The sequence below is a fragment of the Haliaeetus leucocephalus genome, unplaced genomic scaffold (assembly GCF_000737465.1).
Source record: "Haliaeetus leucocephalus isolate CR32 unplaced genomic scaffold, Haliaeetus_leucocephalus-4.0 Scaffold668, whole genome shotgun sequence".
Classification (NCBI taxonomy): Eukaryota; Metazoa; Chordata; class Aves; order Accipitriformes; family Accipitridae; genus Haliaeetus; species Haliaeetus leucocephalus.
The window spans coordinates 1,533,941-1,553,062 of record NW_010973104.1 but is presented as its reverse complement, the minus strand read 5'-3'; the positions used below and the strand labels follow the sequence as shown (position 1 = coordinate 1,553,062).

Here is a 19,122-nt window from a genome sequence, read left to right as displayed (position 1 = left end):
CGCAGAGGAGAAGAATATTTTAAAGAAGTGTTGAGAGCCTTGAGGACTAGGTTCTGTCCTTGCATAAGTGGGGACAGCTAGGCCCTGCATGTTTAACTCTTCATTTGGATAAGCTGGTGTTTCTGAGGCCTGAGAAGCTATAAACTTTCTTCTCAAAGAAAAAAAAAATTCCCGAGTAGCTGTATTCAGTAGAACATAATGAGCAGTTACAAGTAGGGCGTTTAACTAAATTCTTGTTTTGACTGTCACTGTGGCTTAACACATACCAGGAGACTGAAATGTGGTGTCTGTTGAATTTGAGAACCTATAGTTCTATCCTGGGCTGTGTTGCAGTAGAAACTAGTGGCAGCATCGGACAATGGTGCAAAGTGTCTGTTTATATGCACTTACAAGATGGTATTGGTAATTATTTACCACTGACAATTATTTACCATCAATACATACTCCTCAAAACTGTATCTATCCCACGTGTATTAAGGATCAGAGCATTTAGAAATCAGCGAGAAGATCCCAAATAAGGTTTTGGGCATTCTGCATGTTTTTAATAAGTATCCCTGCCTGATCTACATGGAGTTTGAGCTGGATTGTGTTGGGACTATTACTGCAGGTTTATTCTGTCTCTTTCCCACAGCATGTGGATAAATGAAGTTTGAGTCAGCAATCTGGCTGTAAAGTGTTTCCAAAGCAAAAGTTAGTAAAACACCAATGCATTGGTAGGCATTTTAGTGTTTTGTTAGGGGTAGCTTATACCTGCTGTGCTGTCTCCCAAAGTATAGCAAACAGCCTTTCCAGACTGTTGCCTTGTCCAAAGTCAGAGCATGTATTCAGTACTTGATCTACCTTCTACAGAACCAGTTGAAAATGGCTCGTTTCACCATTGTGGATGGGAAATCTGGAAAAGGGATTGGCTTCAAGGATGTAGCGGGAATGCATGAAGCGAAAATGGAAGTCAAAGAATTTGTGGACTATTTAAAGGTATATAAAAGTGGAACAAAATAAGTGCTTGCTACCCGTCTTCAGGGATAGATCACTGACCTGGGGAGGAGGGTATATTCTTCTCATCATCCTTCATGGTACTGAGCAGCCTCTTTAAATAATCTGAAGTTTTTTATGCTGTTATCAGTATGACTCAATCTCTGTATTTCCAGTTCTGTAACAGGAATGCAGATGTTGCTGCTCCCATTAGCAGCTCAGAGTTGCTCAGGCTGAAAACAGGATCAGGAAATTCTGGGAGGCCGTATTCTTGTGCAGATGCTTCATGTGAGCTGTGGATCTGACAGAGTTGTGTTGTTCTTGCAGAGTCCTGATCGCTACCTTCAGCTTGGGGCTAAAGTGCCCAAGGGTGCCTTGTTACTGGGACCACCAGGCTGTGGCAAGACATTGCTGGCAAAGGCTGTGGCTACGGAAGCACAAGTGCCTTTTTTGGCCATGGCAGGCTCTGAGTTTGTGGAGGTGATAGGAGGTAAGCTTTTCGGGAGGAAAGGTGAGGAGGTGACTAGGTCTGTTGTGGAGTTGGAGGGTGCTGGCTGGGCCTCTTGCAAAGGACAGAGTTTTAGCCGGTCTTTGCGTGGGGAGGATGAGTTGAATATTTCTAACAAAAAAATAAAAGGTTTTCAGTGGTAGAGAGTACTTAATTATGTAGGACCTAAAATGTATGCCCTCTGAATTGCTAGTTGTTTCTTTCTGACAGTGTGCAGCCATGGTTCTTCACCTGAAAGCATTATCTCCGACTTCCCTGTACCTATTATTAAAGCCACTGACTGAGGCTTCCTTTCTTATATGAGAATGTTGATGGATTTTCTGCTGCTCCCTGCTGATGGAGAAAGTATGGCCTCTTTGTGCCTTGGGATTTCCATCTTCCTCCTTTTCTTCCTTCCTCCTAGATCCCGTAAGACCTGACAAGGATCAGTGTGCAGGAACACGCTGAATATTTCAGCTTCTGACCTGTGGAAGGAACAGGAGTTCATGTTAGGAGCTGGGAGCAGAGCTGCTCTTAGTAGCTGTAGGAATTCCTGCAGTTTTGGGAGCTTAGTTAAAAGCCAGCACGCTCCAAGAGGAGCGGTACCAAAGACTTAAGCATGTGAGTTCTGTGGCTATTTCTTCGTGCCAGCAGTGTTGACAGAGGGACTGTCATATACTGAGGGTTTGCCTGGTGTCGGGTGTCCCATTGGGGGCCAGTAATCCTGTTCTCTGCTGTACTAACAGTTTTAGCGATGAGGCTTATTTCTTTTTCCCTTCCCCTGTAGGTCTTGGAGCTGCCCGAGTTCGGAGCCTGTTCAGAGAAGCCCAGGCTCGCGCACCTTGCATTGTGTACATCGATGAAATTGATGCTGTGGGCAAGAAGCGCTCGACCAATATATCTGGTTTTGCCAATGCTGAGGAGGAGCAGACCTTAAACCAGCTGCTGGTGGAAATGGATGGTCAGTACTTCTCTCTGCCTCTCAGCGGTTGGGCCCTTATCACCTTAGAGATCCAAGCTGTTGGCCTGTACATCTCTTTCCTGCTTGAACTTGCCATGCCTCTTTAGCGTTCTCTTCTTGCTGAAGTAATTACCATTGCATTGAAACAAATGTCATTCCCCTCTTCCCTGGGACAAGGCTAGCTTGCACTTCACAGCCTGTTCAGGACTAAGCCCAGAACTACAGCTTCGTCATGTCCTTGCAAAAAGACTGTCTGTATGACAAGTGATAACTGTTTTGCACTGCTGCTTAGTGAAGGGGCTGCGGCCCTGAAAGTCAGGATGTTTTTTTCCTATGTGGCCACCAGTGTGGCCTTGGCTGGCCTTGCTGTGGTTTCAGAGCTTATTGTATCACTCAGTTGAAGCGGGTCCCTTCTCTGTTCTTTCTCCCCTTTCCCAGCTGCTGCACTGAGTACAGAGGAAAAGCAGCAGCAGCTGCTCTGTTCAGCACAGGGTTTGTGGAAGCTGTGTGCCCAGTACTTGCTTCATGCTGAACCAGGCTTTCCTGAAGAACCCTTAGGAATCTCCTCAAGCACCAGACTGAACCCATGTACCCCATCATTAGTCCCTGTTTCTAAAGGCACTGTAGGATATCACTCTTCATCTGTCCCTTAGTAAGGCAGGACTACTCCACAGTTGATGATGCCTAAGGAAGTAATTGGGCTCAGGACAGATCTCTTGAGTATGTGCTGTGACTAAGTTGTGGAGATAACCCTCTTGAAATCTAGACATTTATATAGGTTTTTAAGGGTTTGGGGCCAAATCTAGTAAATTTTAAAACCCTGGAGCCAGTTGGTTTTGTGACTCTACTGAAGACCCTGAGTCGGGAGAAAGTGTAGTGTCACATCCAGAGTGAATTTGCACCAACAGCCACGTGAGCATCCACCTGCTAATAAAATCAACAGAAAATGTGCATTAGAGATCGTGGCTGGCAGAGGGCAGCAACCCCAAAGACTCTTACTGTAGTAAATGGCTTCAATTTGGGAGTATATTTTCCCACTGGCAATTGGAGAAGAATTATTTACAGTACTGGGGAACCAAAAGAAAATGAATTGGCAGCAAGGGCACTGCTGTCTGTAGAGGGTAACATTTAGGTCCAGCTGGCCCTTAAATGTTGTTGGATACTTGCTGTATTCTGTCTAAGACGGGTAGTGGTTTAAAGCCTGTTAAGGTTTAAAGTTTAGTTGTCCCAGAAGGACATAAGCAACATAATATATCTATTCTCCCATCCTTTGACTTATTCTCATGTTGTCTGCCTGACTACAGGATCTCTGTCTAAACTGAGAGAGATAAGCTTTGCAAACAAGACCTGGTTTGATGCCACAGTTCTGGATGGTTTCTGGCTGTACTGTATCTGGAATCAGCCCTTTTCTCAGACACTTTCGCACAAGTGCCAAAAAGAATGATCCTTTGGCTATTCTTAGTCATAACTCTGTCAGAGCCTGCAGCAACTGACCCAACTTGAAAAGTTTCTGTTGTTAAATCTTATTGTTGCAGAGCAGCGTAAGGAATAACTAACTACCTGCCCATCAGAGAGTGTTTGTATCAGTCTGCTGTTTTGCGGGACAGAGCCGCCTTTTCCCTTGACTGTAACCACGACACTTGTTGTCTCATCACACTCTTCATTTGAAAAATTAAAAGCTGCCTTGCACTAAAAGCAGCCCCCTTTCTCCAGACCTTGTTAAAGGGATTAAAACTGCTTACTTTTTTACTGAATGTTTGCAGTGAAATGGGGCTGCAGCCCTGCTGAAGTAGAGCACATCCTACAGTTGAGCAGCAAGGCTGTCTTCTGGAGATTGCTCTGGAGTCAACCCTCCCTTTTCAAGGAGAGAAGCTGGGACTTGTAAAAAAGCCTTCAGCAGAGGGTAGATGTTCCTCTGTACTGCACACAAGATGATCTATAATTCTGGATCTCTGCCCTTGTTGCAGAACGAGGAGAAATTGTAAGCAGGAGCACAGCATGTTACAGACAGGGTAGAGTGGTCCTGCTGTACAGAGACCCTCTAGGCCTCTCTCTGCTTCAGCACAGGTGCTGTGGAGTTTTTTCAAGGAGAGGAATGAGCTCTAAATAGGTCCTAAACAACCAGACAGAAATCTGGTTGTCAGAGGAACATGCTTGAAACACACAATGCTATGTAGATACCAGAAATCACCTTAAATATATGTATACAGTTCCCTGGGACCTCGCATGTGCACTATCTTAGGCAACTTGGCCAAGCACGTAAATATACTTGGAGTGAATATAACTGTTTATAGCTGTATCTGTATAGTAGATGGTCTTCACAGACAAGGCCAGTAGTAACATACAGAGCAGCAATCCTGGCTTGGATGAGGGTTTTTTCCTCTTGAAAGTTGTAGGGTGACCTGGCAACAGGTTAACACTGAATTAAATGGAGGCCCATCTGTCTGTTCAGGAATATGTAGTCAGTACAATCCACGTGTCTATACTAAAAATGAAAATGTCTGATTTCCTCTAATTTGTAGAAATTAGGCATGGTTTCTAGGGTGTTTTCTTGGTGAGTCTCAATTCAGAAATTAGGGTACAACTCTATTGGAAAGTGAGTTTAGAAGGTAAATATTATCAGTATGTACTTTAATAGTCCTTTGTTTGCTGTGTGCTGCCTAGTTTATTTTTAAATTTATATTGTCTCATCTTGTACAGATCATGTACTAAGTCCCTCCCCTCGTTTTGCTAAGTGCTTTATCAAACACACTAAAAAAATAGCCCAAGGAGTTTACAGTGTCAAATGGGAGACAGCTGGCAAGGACTGTCAGGCTAGTACAAGAAACGTGGACTTTCTATTGGCTTGTACTCATCAGCAGCGATCTTGGCACATGTTACTGAAATGTTATCTAACTGAGCATGTTGCCTAAATGAACACTGAAGTGCTATGTGCATCATGGCAAAATAGTTTTCAGGATGATAGTGAATAAGGTTTTCTAGGAGGTTAACAGTTCTACCCAAGCACAAGCGGAGGAGTGGTGTGTGTTTGTAATGAGGAAGCCTTGAAATGGAAGGTTGAGAGCTGTTTTAGCTGTCTTTAGCTTAAATTGATGGTTGAAGTTCTGCAAGGCAACACCACTGAACCGAGTTAGCTATTAATTTGAAAAAAAAAATCGTGCACAAAAGTAGATCTGTGAGTCATCAGCAGGGATTGTTGAATTTGTGTGTTCAAATGAGATTACTCAGAGGTAAGGTAGAGGAAGAAAAGGAGGGTCAGAGCTATATGGAACCTGCTCTGCAGGCTGGAGGAAGGATGAGGACACCAAGAAAAAAGCCATTATGCTAAGCTGTATGGGATGAATGTGCAGTTTGATACTCAGTAATTCTGGTACGCAGATTTTAGAGTAATTGTAGTGCTCTTCGTACAAGCGACCTTGGTTTCCTTCACTCTGACAGCTTGCTTCGTGTTCTGGAAGCACCAGGAGTCTGGTGGGAGAAGGGGAGGGACTGGAAGGAGCCTGTATGTACAAAAGCTGTTTTTAAAACCAGAGTGACACATGTACTCCAGTCTTTGTCAAAACAGGTGCCTGGTTTGAATAGTGAATCTTCCCTCACAAACTGCAAACAAGCGGAAGAGGAATGTGACCCACATATCTTCTCTGTTCTGAATGCATTTGAGAGGAGCTTGACAGTCCTGGGCTGATCCGTGTTCTGTGAATGAAAATGCAGGACATCTTTTCATAGAATCATAGAATGGTTTGGGTTGGAAGAGACATTAAAGATCACCTAGTTCCAACCCCCCTGCCATGGGCAGGGACACCTTCCATTAGACTAGGTTGCTCAAAGCCCCATCCAATGTGGCCTTGAACACTGCCAGGGATGGGGCATCCACAACCTCTTGGTAGCAGCTCTTCACCTGAAGTCCTCAGAGAAGACCTCTCCCCGATCTGTGCTGTATGCACATTTCTGACCCCGAGGCTTCCCTCATGAGGTGGCCCTGTTTCAGTGATACTGTTCACAGATGATGTCCAAAAGGCTTTTGAACAAATGGCCAGAGAATTACACAGTGTAATAATGCAGATGAGATGCCCATCAAAGTAGTGTGCTGTGTCAGTGGGGAGCAGAGCACTTGCCAGTTCAAGTGGACCCTTTTCTCCTTTCCTTTTTGAAGTGGCTTCCTTTGTAAACATTGTACATATGAAGGCTCTCTTTAGGCTAAATTTTCAGAGCCATTTTCATCTGTTGTTATGATTGAGGTGGTGTTTTTGTAGGCTGTTCCTGTGACTGGTCTTTGCCTGTGGAAGTCCAAGCCTGTGACATGCCAGGGGATGTTGCATTAGGAATAGTAATATGAATCGGCAGCTACAGTGGTAGATTTCTTGGAGCAGTGTTTTGCACCGCTAGGGTACAGGCTTGAGAGCAAGTGGGGCAGAAGCTGATGTGAGGAGGATGCTCTCAGTGGTTCTGGTTTTTTATATTTGTTCTAATAGTCAGACCTATTTTAAGAGAGTCTTCCCAGCTGCAAAGCAGATAATGTACTGTACCATCTAATCCTGCCGTGTGAACGAAGCTCGCTATCCCCCAAATGCCTGCCAGTCTCTGCTTATTTATCACACTCCAAAGTGCAGTGTAATACATGCCTGAAGAATGGCCGGCTTCATCCTTTCCAGGAGCTTATTTAGACAGCATCCTGCGGGGAGGAAGAACTGAGGTTTGCTATAGCGCAAGCTGACAGAGCCAGTCCTCTGACTTACCTGTAACCTTAATCTCTCTGCTGAGCTCTTGTACGCTGACACATTTGGCAGCTCTTCTGGTGGAGCTGGAGAGAGCTGAAACTCACCCAGCTTACGTGCATAAAGCTGCCTCTCTGCAGCGTGTGACTTGGCAGCGAAGGAAGCACATGGGACTAAGGCGTCCTTTCCCTGGGAAGGCTGCTGTATGCCAGGGCTGTTGAATCTGCTGTAAGCAGGTGACTCATACCCAGGGGCCTGTGGGCACCTGGTGGAATGTAATAAATAAGCAGTGTGGTTCAGTGATTCAACATGATCTCTGGCTCCCCACCCAAGCAGCACAACCGCCTGCCCCTTTCTGTCCTCCTCCAGCTGCTAGTGCTCTGGCTTCCCCAGGAAGACCTGTCTGCCTTTGCCTCCATACTGCAGGCTGCTCTCGCGCAGCCTGTAAATCCTGATGCTCCTTTCATCTTTAAGACCTGGAGACAAAACCTTCTCTGACTGTGGCTTGAGCTACTGTACGCTAATCATCACTGCAAAGCTGTTTGGTTGCGTTTTGTGTCTGCCTGCATGTCTGTGGTGTAAGTTCTGCAGGGCTGGTCTTTGCACTGGTCTGCAGTATGCCTGGGTGCCTTCTGAGTGATAAAAGATGAGTGAGAAGACAAAGATCGAATCATGCTGTAACATGCCCCTTGCTGGGTGGCAAGGCTATGTCCTGTCTTTCTGCATTAACCTGAGCTGGTCAGAAGAAAGCCTGACCCTTCCCTGGTGATCCTGGTGGCCTGTCTGACTGAAGGCTAAAAGTAAAGGAAAATTGAAAGGGCTTTCCACAGGAATATTTGGGAAGGAAAGACTGATTCAGCTAGCAAACTTTGTTTGTACCTTTGGAGCTAAAGGAGCAGGAATTAGCTTAAGCCTGGGGGTGAGAGGCATCTCCTAATTAATCAGAATAGAGAGATTCTGTTCTGGTTTCTAGTTGGAACAATTTCCAAATATGGCAAAAGGAAGGGGGAGGGGAAAGAGTTTTAAGGCAAAATTAAGTAAATGAAAAAGGAATTTCAGAGTATCTGTGATGACCAGAGACTGGCCTGGGTCACTTGGGAGGTTCTTTCCTGTCTTGTGCTCCTAGTTGAAGAGGACACTTTCTCAGCCTCAGCTGCCCCAAAGAATGCTGTAAACACCCTCTGGCTTTGTGATAAAGCTGTGTAAGACGTTCCCTGCATCCTGCCCTGCCCCATCCCTTTGTATGCTTGCAATGCAGTATCTGCAATGGTGAAAACCTTCACTTTTGTTTTTGCTTGTTTTTCTACAGGAATGGGGACCACAGATCATGTCATAGTGCTGGCTTCCACCAACCGTGCTGATGTCTTGGATAATGCTTTGATGAGACCTGGGAGGCTCGACAGGCACATTTTTATTGACCTTCCAACACTCCAGGTATGTTCCACCTACTGCCCTGTCCTTACCATAACACTGACTAAGGTGTCGCAGTCCTTGCTGGTGATTCATTGGCCTGGCAAAGGCTGAGCTTGGAGAATATAAAGATGGTAAGCTTCTGTTTGCCTTCATTCTTATTTACGTGCTCTAAAGGAAGGATTTGACATGCTAATGCAGTTGCTCAGAATGACAACTCACCGTTTTTAAGTGTCTCTGCTCTGGTAGGAGCTTTGGCAGTGAATTCTTCTGTGAGGTTCTCTTTGCCATGCAGATGCAGAACTATGTTTGTGTCTTCGCTCCAGGAAATTGGGAACCACCTAATTGGCAAATTGACTTGTGTGAGAGCTTAAATTGTCATGTGCCTTGAGCACCATTTGTTCTGTAGGTTTATTGTCCTCACTATCCTTGTAAGGCTCCTCATTTTCCTTTAGGCAGCCTGTTAAGTGACTTTCTCCTTCTGAATGCTTTTAAAATCCATTTACTAGGAGTCTTCTATGTCTGCTGTGTTGACATTTGTAGCAGAGTTCTGGGAATAGGCTCAGCTGCAGTAAAGATATGTCTGCTCTGCCAGCACAGGCTCTTCTTCTCCCATCTGTGCTTTACTGTTGTCCTCAGAGTTTTCAGTTAAAATACCTTAAATGCCTGGTAGAATCTGGCACCGGAAGCATGAACTCTGCAGCTGCCCTGAAGGAGTAAGGGGAAAAACCCTGGCAATGGAGCCTGTTGTTTTAATCAGGATCTCCTGGACCAGCTGAATGAGTCATGCCTTGGCTACTTGCCAGCCGTCACCTCACCCCCACCTTTGTCTGGGAAACGGTCACAGGCTAAGTAGCTAGTAGTTGGGGTTTTCAGTTTGCGGTGTGCGAGGGAGCAGGTAGAGGCAGTCGGAGCTCCTTCCTGCGAGTGCTTTTATGGTAAGAGAAAAGTTAAGACAGATCGGAGTGAAAGTTAGGAGGGGAGAGTGACCCCGAGAGAGAAAGCAGTGACTCATGGTAAACCTTCATACATCTGTTCTGAATTTGAGCTGGGTGTTTATCAAGGCTCCTGTAGCACTAAAACGCTGTAAGACAGCCCTGCCCTCTGGTGGCAATGTCACCGTCCCCGCTGCCAGAGGTCTGCTCCTCCCCAGCTCCCTAGGATGGATGGCACTGAAGCTGCCACGTTGTGAAGGCTTGCTGGGCTCAGGTGTTCTGTATTCTTCACAGGAGAGAAGAGAGATCTTTGAGCAGCACCTGAAGGGTCTCAAACTGATCCAAGATGCCAGCTTCTACTCACAGCACCTTGCTGAACTGACTCCGGGCTTCAGCGGTATGACATGCTGTGTCCTTGTGGGGCTGCTCTGCCTGCTTCTACGCTAGTTCTGCAGTTCAAGCTGGAGCTTCTTGGTTGCTTGGTTTTAACAGGGTATTTTGGTCTAAAAGGCTTTTTTCTTCAAGCCTTCTCCATCTCTATGGAAATAGTGGGAACCTAACCAGCTCCCTGGTGAGCTCTGATGAGCAATTGTTCATGGCTATTTTCAATATTCTGAAACTTCTGGAACTAGCAGGGTGTGGGGGTAGGGAAAATGCACTTTTATAATGCCTGGGTTCCTAATTCCTAAGGGGAGGAACCACTGCTTATGCTCCTGTCCAAGCTGTTGTTGAGGATGAGATGTTGCACTTCAGAGGAAAGACTCTTAAGTTGATATATGTTACCAGGAAAGCGATAGGAGGAATGAATAGCAATTACTTTGTCGGTCAGAGTAGAAATTGGACAACTCTGCCTGGCTCCTGCATTGAGCCTTTTGCCAGCATAGGTCCCTGGGAGTTTGAAACAGTGCTGAGCAAGGGGCTCCAGAGTTCCTGCTTATGTGGAGTTCCTGGAATATCCTTTCTGGGTTTCCCCTCTAACAGGCCCCAGCACACTGCCTCTTCGTGACTTCTTTCAGCAGCCCCCCGCCACCATCACCCCCACGCACAAACTCAGAACAGATGTTCTTTCTCTTCTGCACAGAGGTTGTGTGGTTGCTGCAGGAACAGTGCCGCAGCCCGTGCCAACCCAACTGCCCATGCCACTCCCCTGTTGCCTGTTAATTGATTGCTGAACTCTGTCCTCTGTGTGGCAACACAGCATTCGTTGCCAAGGCAGTTGTATTGTTCAAATCCAACATAAACACCGTGGACTAGGTTTGCTCTCTGTTCCCAAGGAACAAAAAAGTGCAGGCTATTTGACTTCCTTAGGTCCTTTGCCAGATTTGTTCTTGCTATTTCTGTCATCTGAAATCTCCATCACATAATACATCCAATGTAATTCTTGTAAACTCTTGTCTACAGGAGCTGACATCGCAAACATATGTAATGAAGCTGCTCTTCATGCCGCTAGAGAAGGTCACAAATCCATCGATACTTCCAACTTTGAGTATGCTGTGGAAAGAGTCATTGCAGGTAAGCGATCCAGCTATTTCTGTTGTTGTCTTACTGGTCTGTACTATGCTTCTTGAGAGAAGGCTCAAGGGAGTGGGTTACCTTTAAGGAAGCCAGATGGGTCCTAACTGCTCTGTCCTGTAGAGCTGTCCTGAAGGTCTTAGATGCTATAGTCAATGGAAAGTTCTCCTAACAAGACCCCAGATGAAACTCTCTTCCTGAATCTGCAGGTAGCCTGAACCTGTAGCTCAGGGAAGATGGCCAGTAGCAAAACAGTAGAGAGGGGAATTCAAATCTGTACGGCTTTTTTAGTTTAAAAAGGTTTTTGTTTGTTTTAAAAAAAAAAAAGAAAGTGGAAGTGTTTCTGGGGTTTTCTTGCTGCTCTGGACACCTGCTACATAAACATGAATAGCAAATAGGCTATGCATCCTCAACAGCAAGGAATTAGGGATTTTTCTTTTTGGCCTCAAAGCCCAGGCTTTGATGAATTGGCAGAATAAACTGAAAGACAGTGGAGTACTGTTCTCCCTCTGAGAACATCCTGTTGGTCTTTCCCTGTCGCTTGTGCAATTGCCAGCAGAGGAACCTCTGGAGATTACCCTGCAGCAGTATATTATAGGGAGGGGAAAAAGAGTTCCCAGAACCCTTGACTTCACCTGAGGGATTTGAATCTGGTGGGTTTCAGTCTGAACTGCCCTGTAGCCAAGCTGTGGTTTTCATAATCAGACACTTAACTGCTTCCAGGCTGCAGTGTCATTACCGGGGGGTGAGCCTGGGCAAACAGACTACATTCTGTGCTTTTCTTAGTAGAGCATGTGGAACAGGATGTTTGTACTGTGTCAGTTATTTCCTGATCCTGGAATTTAGTCCTGAGTGTTTGCTTTATCAGAAAATGCCTAAACAATTCCTCATTTAAGAGATATTTTTTTTTGAGAAAATTCTGGACAGTTTCACCTGCCTCTTAAAAACAAGTGGAGTGCTTTGGGTAGCTGTGGCCAGCCATGCTTGCACAAAGCCCAAACTATACTCAGCAGCTCCCAGGAGTGGACAGTGAGATGACTCCAGTTGTCACGCAGAAGTCTTCATCAGCCGGAGCAAATATGTGCTTTACTTTCCCATCTGCAGGAGAAAAAAAGCACCAAACTTGTAGGGATTCACTTGGCTGTTCTTTCTGAATTCCACCCTTGCCTTAGTTCCCCAGGCTTGGAAGAGAAGGCAAAAAGCAAGTAAGGCCACAGGGGACGTGTAGCAGAAAGGATATCTGGGATTAATGTGGTGGGGCATTGCAGGGCATGGGCTTCAGCAGTTTCACTGCTGACAAGCTGACTTGCTTCACTAAGGCTCTGTGGCATGTAGGAGGCCATAATGTCTTTTTGTTGCTTCATAGGATTCTTTTGTATTAGCAGGACCTGGCTATTTTTTGCAGACTAACACTAGAAGACCCCAAACAACCCTCCAGGCCCATATATTAAATGTACCCTTGCCATGTAATAGGAACGCTTCTGGGTTTCACAATCCAGAGGGCATTTCAGTTGCTGTAAAAGCTTTTCTTGAAAGAAAGAAGATATTACTGTGCTTTCCATTATAAGGTTCTGGTTTTAATAAGAGTGGTGTGGAATCAAAAGAGAACTTTGCAAGTCCAGAGGCCCTGTCAGCCTTAAAGCTTTGTGTTGCTGTAAGGGAGGAGTAAGAACTTCTCTCTGTGGTAGTCCCCATTGTGTTTTTAGTTTGGGAACAGAAAGCAGTCAGTAAGTCAGGTCTCCTGGGAGTGAGGGAGGAAACCTGCTGAGTGCAGAGGCTTTTAGGGGTTGTCTATAGAAGATGTAGTGGAGTCTCTTTTCTTGGTGGGGTTTGTGTATACTGTGTAAGGCCAGCAAAGATGCACTAGAGTTGTTTCCTGGGTTGTTTGTCTCATAAATGTGATAAGTACTGGCCTTCAGAGAACTTTCCTGCCTGGAGATTACTTTTTGTAGGAAAAGAAATAATCTTTGTAGGCACAGTGTGCTATGGTGAAGAGTACAGTCCCTCCCTGTTTGGTGGGCTGAGAGAGGAATGCTTCCAGAATGTTTTTAAGTGTGTGTGTGTATATATAGTGTGTATATATATATGTCTTTCTGTGGAAAGAGACATACAGGCACATGCACATGCACTGCTGAAGGCAGCAGGGTAAGGGACTGACTGATGAAAATTAAGGCTGTTGCAATTAATCTGCTATTCCATCACCACCATGCCTTGCAGGGCACAGTGGTTTCCAGGGTCCCTGAGCAATAATTTTACAAGATCTGCCACACTAATTTTGCTGTTTCCTTTTTATTATTCCTGTTTAATAAAGCTCTTGACTTTGTTTAAAAATTAATGTTAGTAGAATGTTGTTTTCCAAGACATCAAGCAAGCTTGGTGTAATGCTGCTCTTGACTCTGCCTGCTCTACCCCCTACAGCTCCGGGCACTGTGCGGAGACATGGGCTTTAAAGTACTGGTACCTTTTTGCATTCAACATGCAGAGCTATAATGAGTGCTTGATATGCAGTGTATTCTGTAGTTAACATATTTTCTACATGCTAGAAGTTTTACTTCCATTCAGCTTTCTTTAAAATTCTAATTGGACTTATTCTGCGTTATGGACTACTGGGTTGGAAAATAGACACTTTCAAAAATCACCTTTTTGGAGGAAGTACTAAGTGTGAGTTATGGCTTAATTTGGTGGTTCTCAGGAGCCTGGGAATAAGCTCATACGGAGCATGCCATGTGTAATGAGACACGTTTCCAGGGTCTGGAGAAAGCTTTTCATATATACTGTTGGTCTTTTGCTGATTTGAACACTCTTAATACACAAGAATCTCAACTGGGACCCCTCTTACATATAATGCAACGTTTTGCTTCTCTTATGTTCTGCCTAAGGGACTGAAGGGCCATACAGCAAAATCAGTATGATATTCTAACTAGTCTCTGTTTGGGGTTTTGGTTTGTTGGGTATTTTTCCAAATGGTAGGCTGACTTGTTGCAGATCTGTCCCTGGGCAGAGATACAGTGTAACGTGTCTTTGGCAGAGCTGGGAACAGAACAGAGGTGTGCCTTGTAGAGCTGTGATCTAATCAAATGTTAAATTATTTGTCTAATGTTTAAGTCTGTTGTGAGGAGGAGAGGGGGTGGGAAGTTTCTGCCAGTGTTTTCAAGCAATCCAAGCATGGATTGCTTTCCACTGCAGGGACAGAGAGCACCTTCCACAGCATGGAATTGAAGGGCTTTTTACTGCCTCTCCCTAGACAGTGCAATATGAAGCTTGCTGACTGTTCAGCCACAGGCTGTGCTAGCTTGTGCGCTTAGTTGTACAAGATTATGCCCTACTGGTTACGCCTGTTGCCAGCTATCTTACCAAATCCTTGTCTGTGTTCCTATAGGCACTGCGAAAAGAAGTAAGATCTTGTCACCAGAAGAGAGGAGGGTTGTGGCGTTTCACGAATCGGGTCACGCGTTGGTTGGCTGGCTGCTGGAGCACACCGAGGCTGTGATGAAGGTAACTCCGCTAGCAGCTCTTGCGTAATGAAGCCTGTCACCGGCTGGGAAGAGAGTCCTCTGGGGTTCCCCTGTCCAAGATGCATTGATTCCGTGTAGTACTTGTGTCGAATTCTGCTGTGTTACTCTGGCTTCCATGAGCTTGGAGCTGTGAATACTGCAGCAAAATAAATGGCAAATCTAGAATCATAGAATCACTTAGGTTGGAAAGGACCTCTAAGATCATAGAGTCTAACAATTAACCTAACACTGCCAAGTCCACCACTAAACTGCGTCCCTAAAATATGCTGTGGAGAAATCCATCATTAGGCTCCATTGATGATAGTGATGGTGCAAAGCTGATAAATGAGCTATAGGAGAAGCCTTGCAGTTAAAAGCCAACTATAAAGCTGTTTGGAGCAACTGAGCCTACTGATGCTGCTGCTCAGTTCATGCACCTCCTCTGGATGCAAAGTGCTGCTCCATGTGTGCATGCAGCATATGTTAAAGAAGCGCAGTTTGGTCCGGGCGTATGGTGTTCGTCGCTCCGCAGTTCAAACCCTAGGTTTCCTGAAGCAGTCTCAGGCATCGAATCTCTTAAAAATAAATAATTTAATAGAGTGGTACAGCAGCAGGATCAGCTCAAGCTGGGTGCCTCCAGGGAGGGACCCCGAACAGAGAAATCCTTGGGCAATTATACTCTCACAGACTATGCATCCGCCCCTCATGCGATCTCCACACGCCTTTCATGCACCCTTTGGTCCAATAGTGATTCTGGCCTGAGATCTTCTGACACCTTCTGCCTCCTTATTGGATTCCTTCACTGTCTATAGACAAGCTGTTATCTTGTTGAGTTGCAGCTGCTGTTGATGGCTGTACCCTCCTTATCTTCTGGTTTGTGCTGGCTCTGAAGGCTTTGTTTGCTTGAATAGATACAAGTTCAGCAAATCTAGGTGAAAGTTTACAGCTTGCAGCCTCAGGCTTCAGCAAATCTAGCTACTCATGCTATGGAAGTGAACAGCATACTAAATCACACAACATTACAAGTCTAAGCGACTCATTCTATTTACAACTTACTTAAGCTGATCAACTAATATTTCTTAACACGTATATGATCTCTTTCCCTGCCATGGCTTGCCAGTGTGTTGCAGCCAGCGAAGCTACCATTGCGGGAACTGCTCTGATACTAATGGAAAGAGATGTGTTTTTCAGATTGGTATGCTTGGGAGTTTGTCTGCCTGAAGCCCTTCTCTGTAGGGAAAGGCCTCTCTTTGGCACCCCGGGGTGCGTTCTCTCCCATGCGCATCTTCTTGAAAAGTCTTGACACTGTGGGGAGGTGGGGAGTGAAATGACAAGGGCGACAGCTCTTTGGCTCACCACCAGCAGCAAATTCACTCTGAATGACCTATTGTATAAGCTGAACTGTTGTTAATTACTTTCATTTAATGGGTGAGGGGGAAATGGCTCTATTTTTCTGAAGACATCCTATCTTTCTCCAGGTAGTCTCAGTGATTCTGGAACACAGTAAAGTGAACTCTGTTTGGCTTTTACTCTCCAAAGCAAATACTAAATATCAGGATTTCACTGACTGGCTGTTAAGGACAATTTCCTTTTAATTTCTTGAGCAGAAAGTGGCAGAACGTCTCTGCAGCTGTGAAGGCAGAGCCTTCAGTACAGGAATGGTGACATACTGCAGTCCTTGGCTGTGTCTCTGTAGGTCAGCCTGCCCCAAAGCTTTTGACAAATTTCTTTGGGAATGCAGGCCTCTTCCTCTTTTCCCTCTGCTGTTGTAGTTGGGAGCTCTTTTGTTCTCTGAACTGAGGGAGCTGCTCTGTATTGCAGGTTTCCATAGCCCCTCGAACAAATGCAGCTCTTGGATTCGCTCAGATCCTTCCAAGAGAGCAGTACCTCTTCACCAAGGAACAGCTGCTGGAGAGGATGTGTATGGCACTGGGGGGGAGAGTGTCTGAGGCCATCACCTTTAACAAAGTCACTACAGGTAAGGAGCCAGACCCTGGCACAGGCAGGCAGAGATTGTGCTAAGAGAGCCTGAACTTCTGCACTCGCTCTGTCCAAGGCTGATCTGAGCAGCAAAGACAGAAGTTTCCCACGCTGGGAAGGAGAAATGTCGAATTGCATGTTTTGATCTTGGGCTTGCATTTGTGAGCATGCAGGTGTCTCATTGGTTGCCACTGTGTTGTCTTAGACTTGTCCCAAAGGCTGAGGCCACAGATGCAATAACTTGGTGAGACTCTTGGCTCCTGGGAGGCCCTAGACCTTTCTGTGCCATGTTTCCAACTAGTTATATCCAAATAGGATAACAGCAGGTAGTGGCAGGTAAGCACTCCACGTGAACTAGCTTACCAGTAGATACACTCACTGTTGTGCATGGGTTGTGCAGTACGAGTAGAAAGGTCCATCAGCAGGTGGAGTGTTCACATCCATGGGCTTATGTGGGTCCTCTGGTCTCTCGACTAGTGGAAGGCATGTTTGTGCAGGATGTGTTCCCCTTACACTCAGCTTGGAGCTGGCAAGCATTGCGTCTGTCTCTCTTGCCCAGGAGCACAGGATGACTTGAAGAAGGTGACCAAGATAGCCTACTCCATGGTGAAGCAGTATGGGATGGTGCCCAGCATCGGGCAGCTCTCCTTCCCAGACCTGGAGACTGCAGCTGGAATTGGTCGACGCCCTTTCAGCCAGGGACTTCAGCAAATGATGGATCACGTAAGGCCACCCCTGGTTACACATTCTGGTTTGTTATTTACTTTCTGCAGTTCAGTGAAAAAATGCATGTAACTTGCACCCAAACAATTTGTATTTTTCTGTTAGCTGTTAAGTAGTAAATTTCAACAAGTGAACACTTAGCTATTCTATTACAATATATTAGGACTATGCAGTGAGGCATTAAGAATAGGCAAAATCACATACAGCTGTGAGTTCAGCCCAGTGTCCCTGTGCTGCCTGAAGATGCAGCAAGTGGCTGTGAAATACACTACAATGCATAGAACTGACTGTGAAAGCTGCAGTCCTGGTTCCAGTGTGGCCAAGACCCTGGTGAGCTTCTGGGAGATGGGAGGTGCAAATGTGATGTTTGGGAAGAGGGAGAAATGCTTTGCGGAGGAAGAAGCAATAATTTGGGGAGACTGGGGGGTTGTGGAACTGTGGGCAAATACCCAGCCAGGGAAAATTCTGTTGCATGAAGTCTCTCCAGGCCTTCAGGAGTCCCATGTATATCTTAAGCATGGCTATGGAATGCTTAGATTACAAGAAACCTGTGTCTTAAAGTCTCAGTTGCATAATTTGAATGTCTCTACTTCCTACATCAGAGAGGCTATCTAACCAAAATGATGGTTCAGACTGACTGAAAAATGTTAGCCTGTTTTGACAGGAAATTGGGCTTCATTGCTGCAAAAAACATTGCCTTAGTTGAAAAATCAAATAGCTGGAAACGAAAAAAACTCTGGTTCAGAAGTGCTATGGTTGTGCTTCCCTGGGATTTGTGCTGAGCTGCATCTTTTTCTGCCAGACAGCCTCCTTAATTAGACTGCATTTCCCATCAGCTGGGACTCAACTGAAGAATTGTGCTCGTGCAGGCGTTTACTGTTCTTTATCATGAGTGCTACTTTGGCTTTTTTTCAAACGGTTTATCTGTATTTTCTGTTGATGGGAACCACTTTCTGCCTGGCTCAGTCTGCAGATTTCCATCCCTCAGTGCTCTCCTTGTTTATCCACGTGTTGTGTTTGTTGCCACCTATGCTTCAAATCTCTCTTCTTGTTACTGTCTTCTAGGAAGCAAAAGTTCTGGTGGCTCAGGCTTACAGGCGCACAGAAAAACTCTTATTGGAGAACCGGGACAAGCTGCAAACAGTAAGTTGGAGTTGTGTGGGGTTTTTGCTTGGTTTTTGGGTTTTTCTTCAAACTGGTCATTTTTGCCTTGCCACTTCTGTGCTCTGTAGTTTGGCTGTTGCAGTGTCTCTGTGGTCCTAGAAAGTCTTGTAGTGGGAGTGCTGGGGCTCATGTTTGTGAGCAAGTGACTCTTTACTGCATATCCCCCAGATTAGGAGCAGGCACAGGGAGGACTGTGTGCCTTTTCCAGCAGTGAGTGGTCTGCCCCCTGACACCAGCTGGTATTTGCAGGGTAGAGGAGTAGGAGCGCTCTGTGGAAGTGATCAAAGCTAGAATTTGTTTCCCTCACCTGCACTTCTCTGCTAGCCTCTTGGCAGTGTAATTTCCTGGAGAGAAGACAGTGACTGTTTTTGTGAAGCCTGCAAAGGCAGAAAGAGCTCATCCTTCCGGGTCCTGTAGACGTACAGGAATCAGGTGGACAATTTCTGGCTTTGGTGAAAGAATATGGGACCCGTCACCTTGGCTTGACTAATGCTGGTTCACGCTTTCTGGTGACTCCAGGCTGTTTTCACCTGCCAGCTCCCTGATACCTGATATACCAAGGAGTCCTTGTTGCAGAGGTAGAGCTTTGCCTACTCCCCTTTGTGTCCTGACAGTCCCATAGGCAGTCACCCTGGCGTGTCCCCACCTCTCTGCCAGGAGCTCTGTACCAATCGCTCTGGGCTGAGCCACGCTTGGGTTGCAGCACCCTGCATATCTACTTGATCTTTCCTTCGGAAGTCTGGTCTGTAACATCCAAAATGACCAGGAG

General features: G+C 45.7%; 1 protein-coding gene across 1 annotated transcript in view; it reads left to right on the top strand.

The window, feature by feature from the left end:
* Positions 1–19,122, top strand: part of SPG7 (spastic paraplegia 7 (pure and complicated autosomal recessive)) — a 41,772-nt gene that overhangs the window by 21,364 nt on the left and 1,286 nt on the right. The window contains exons 9-18 of the mRNA XM_010579563.1: positions 850–975; positions 1,300–1,462; positions 2,247–2,420; positions 8,445–8,569; positions 9,775–9,877; positions 10,882–10,992; positions 14,372–14,487; positions 16,308–16,464; positions 17,026–17,189; positions 18,255–18,332. Of these exons, the coding sequence (XP_010577865.1) occupies positions 850–975; positions 1,300–1,462; positions 2,247–2,420; positions 8,445–8,569; positions 9,775–9,877; positions 10,882–10,992; positions 14,372–14,487; positions 16,308–16,464; positions 17,026–17,189; positions 18,255–18,332 (1,317 nt within the window). The remainder of the gene's footprint in view (positions 1–849; positions 976–1,299; positions 1,463–2,246; positions 2,421–8,444; positions 8,570–9,774; positions 9,878–10,881; positions 10,993–14,371; positions 14,488–16,307; positions 16,465–17,025; positions 17,190–18,254; positions 18,333–19,122) is intronic.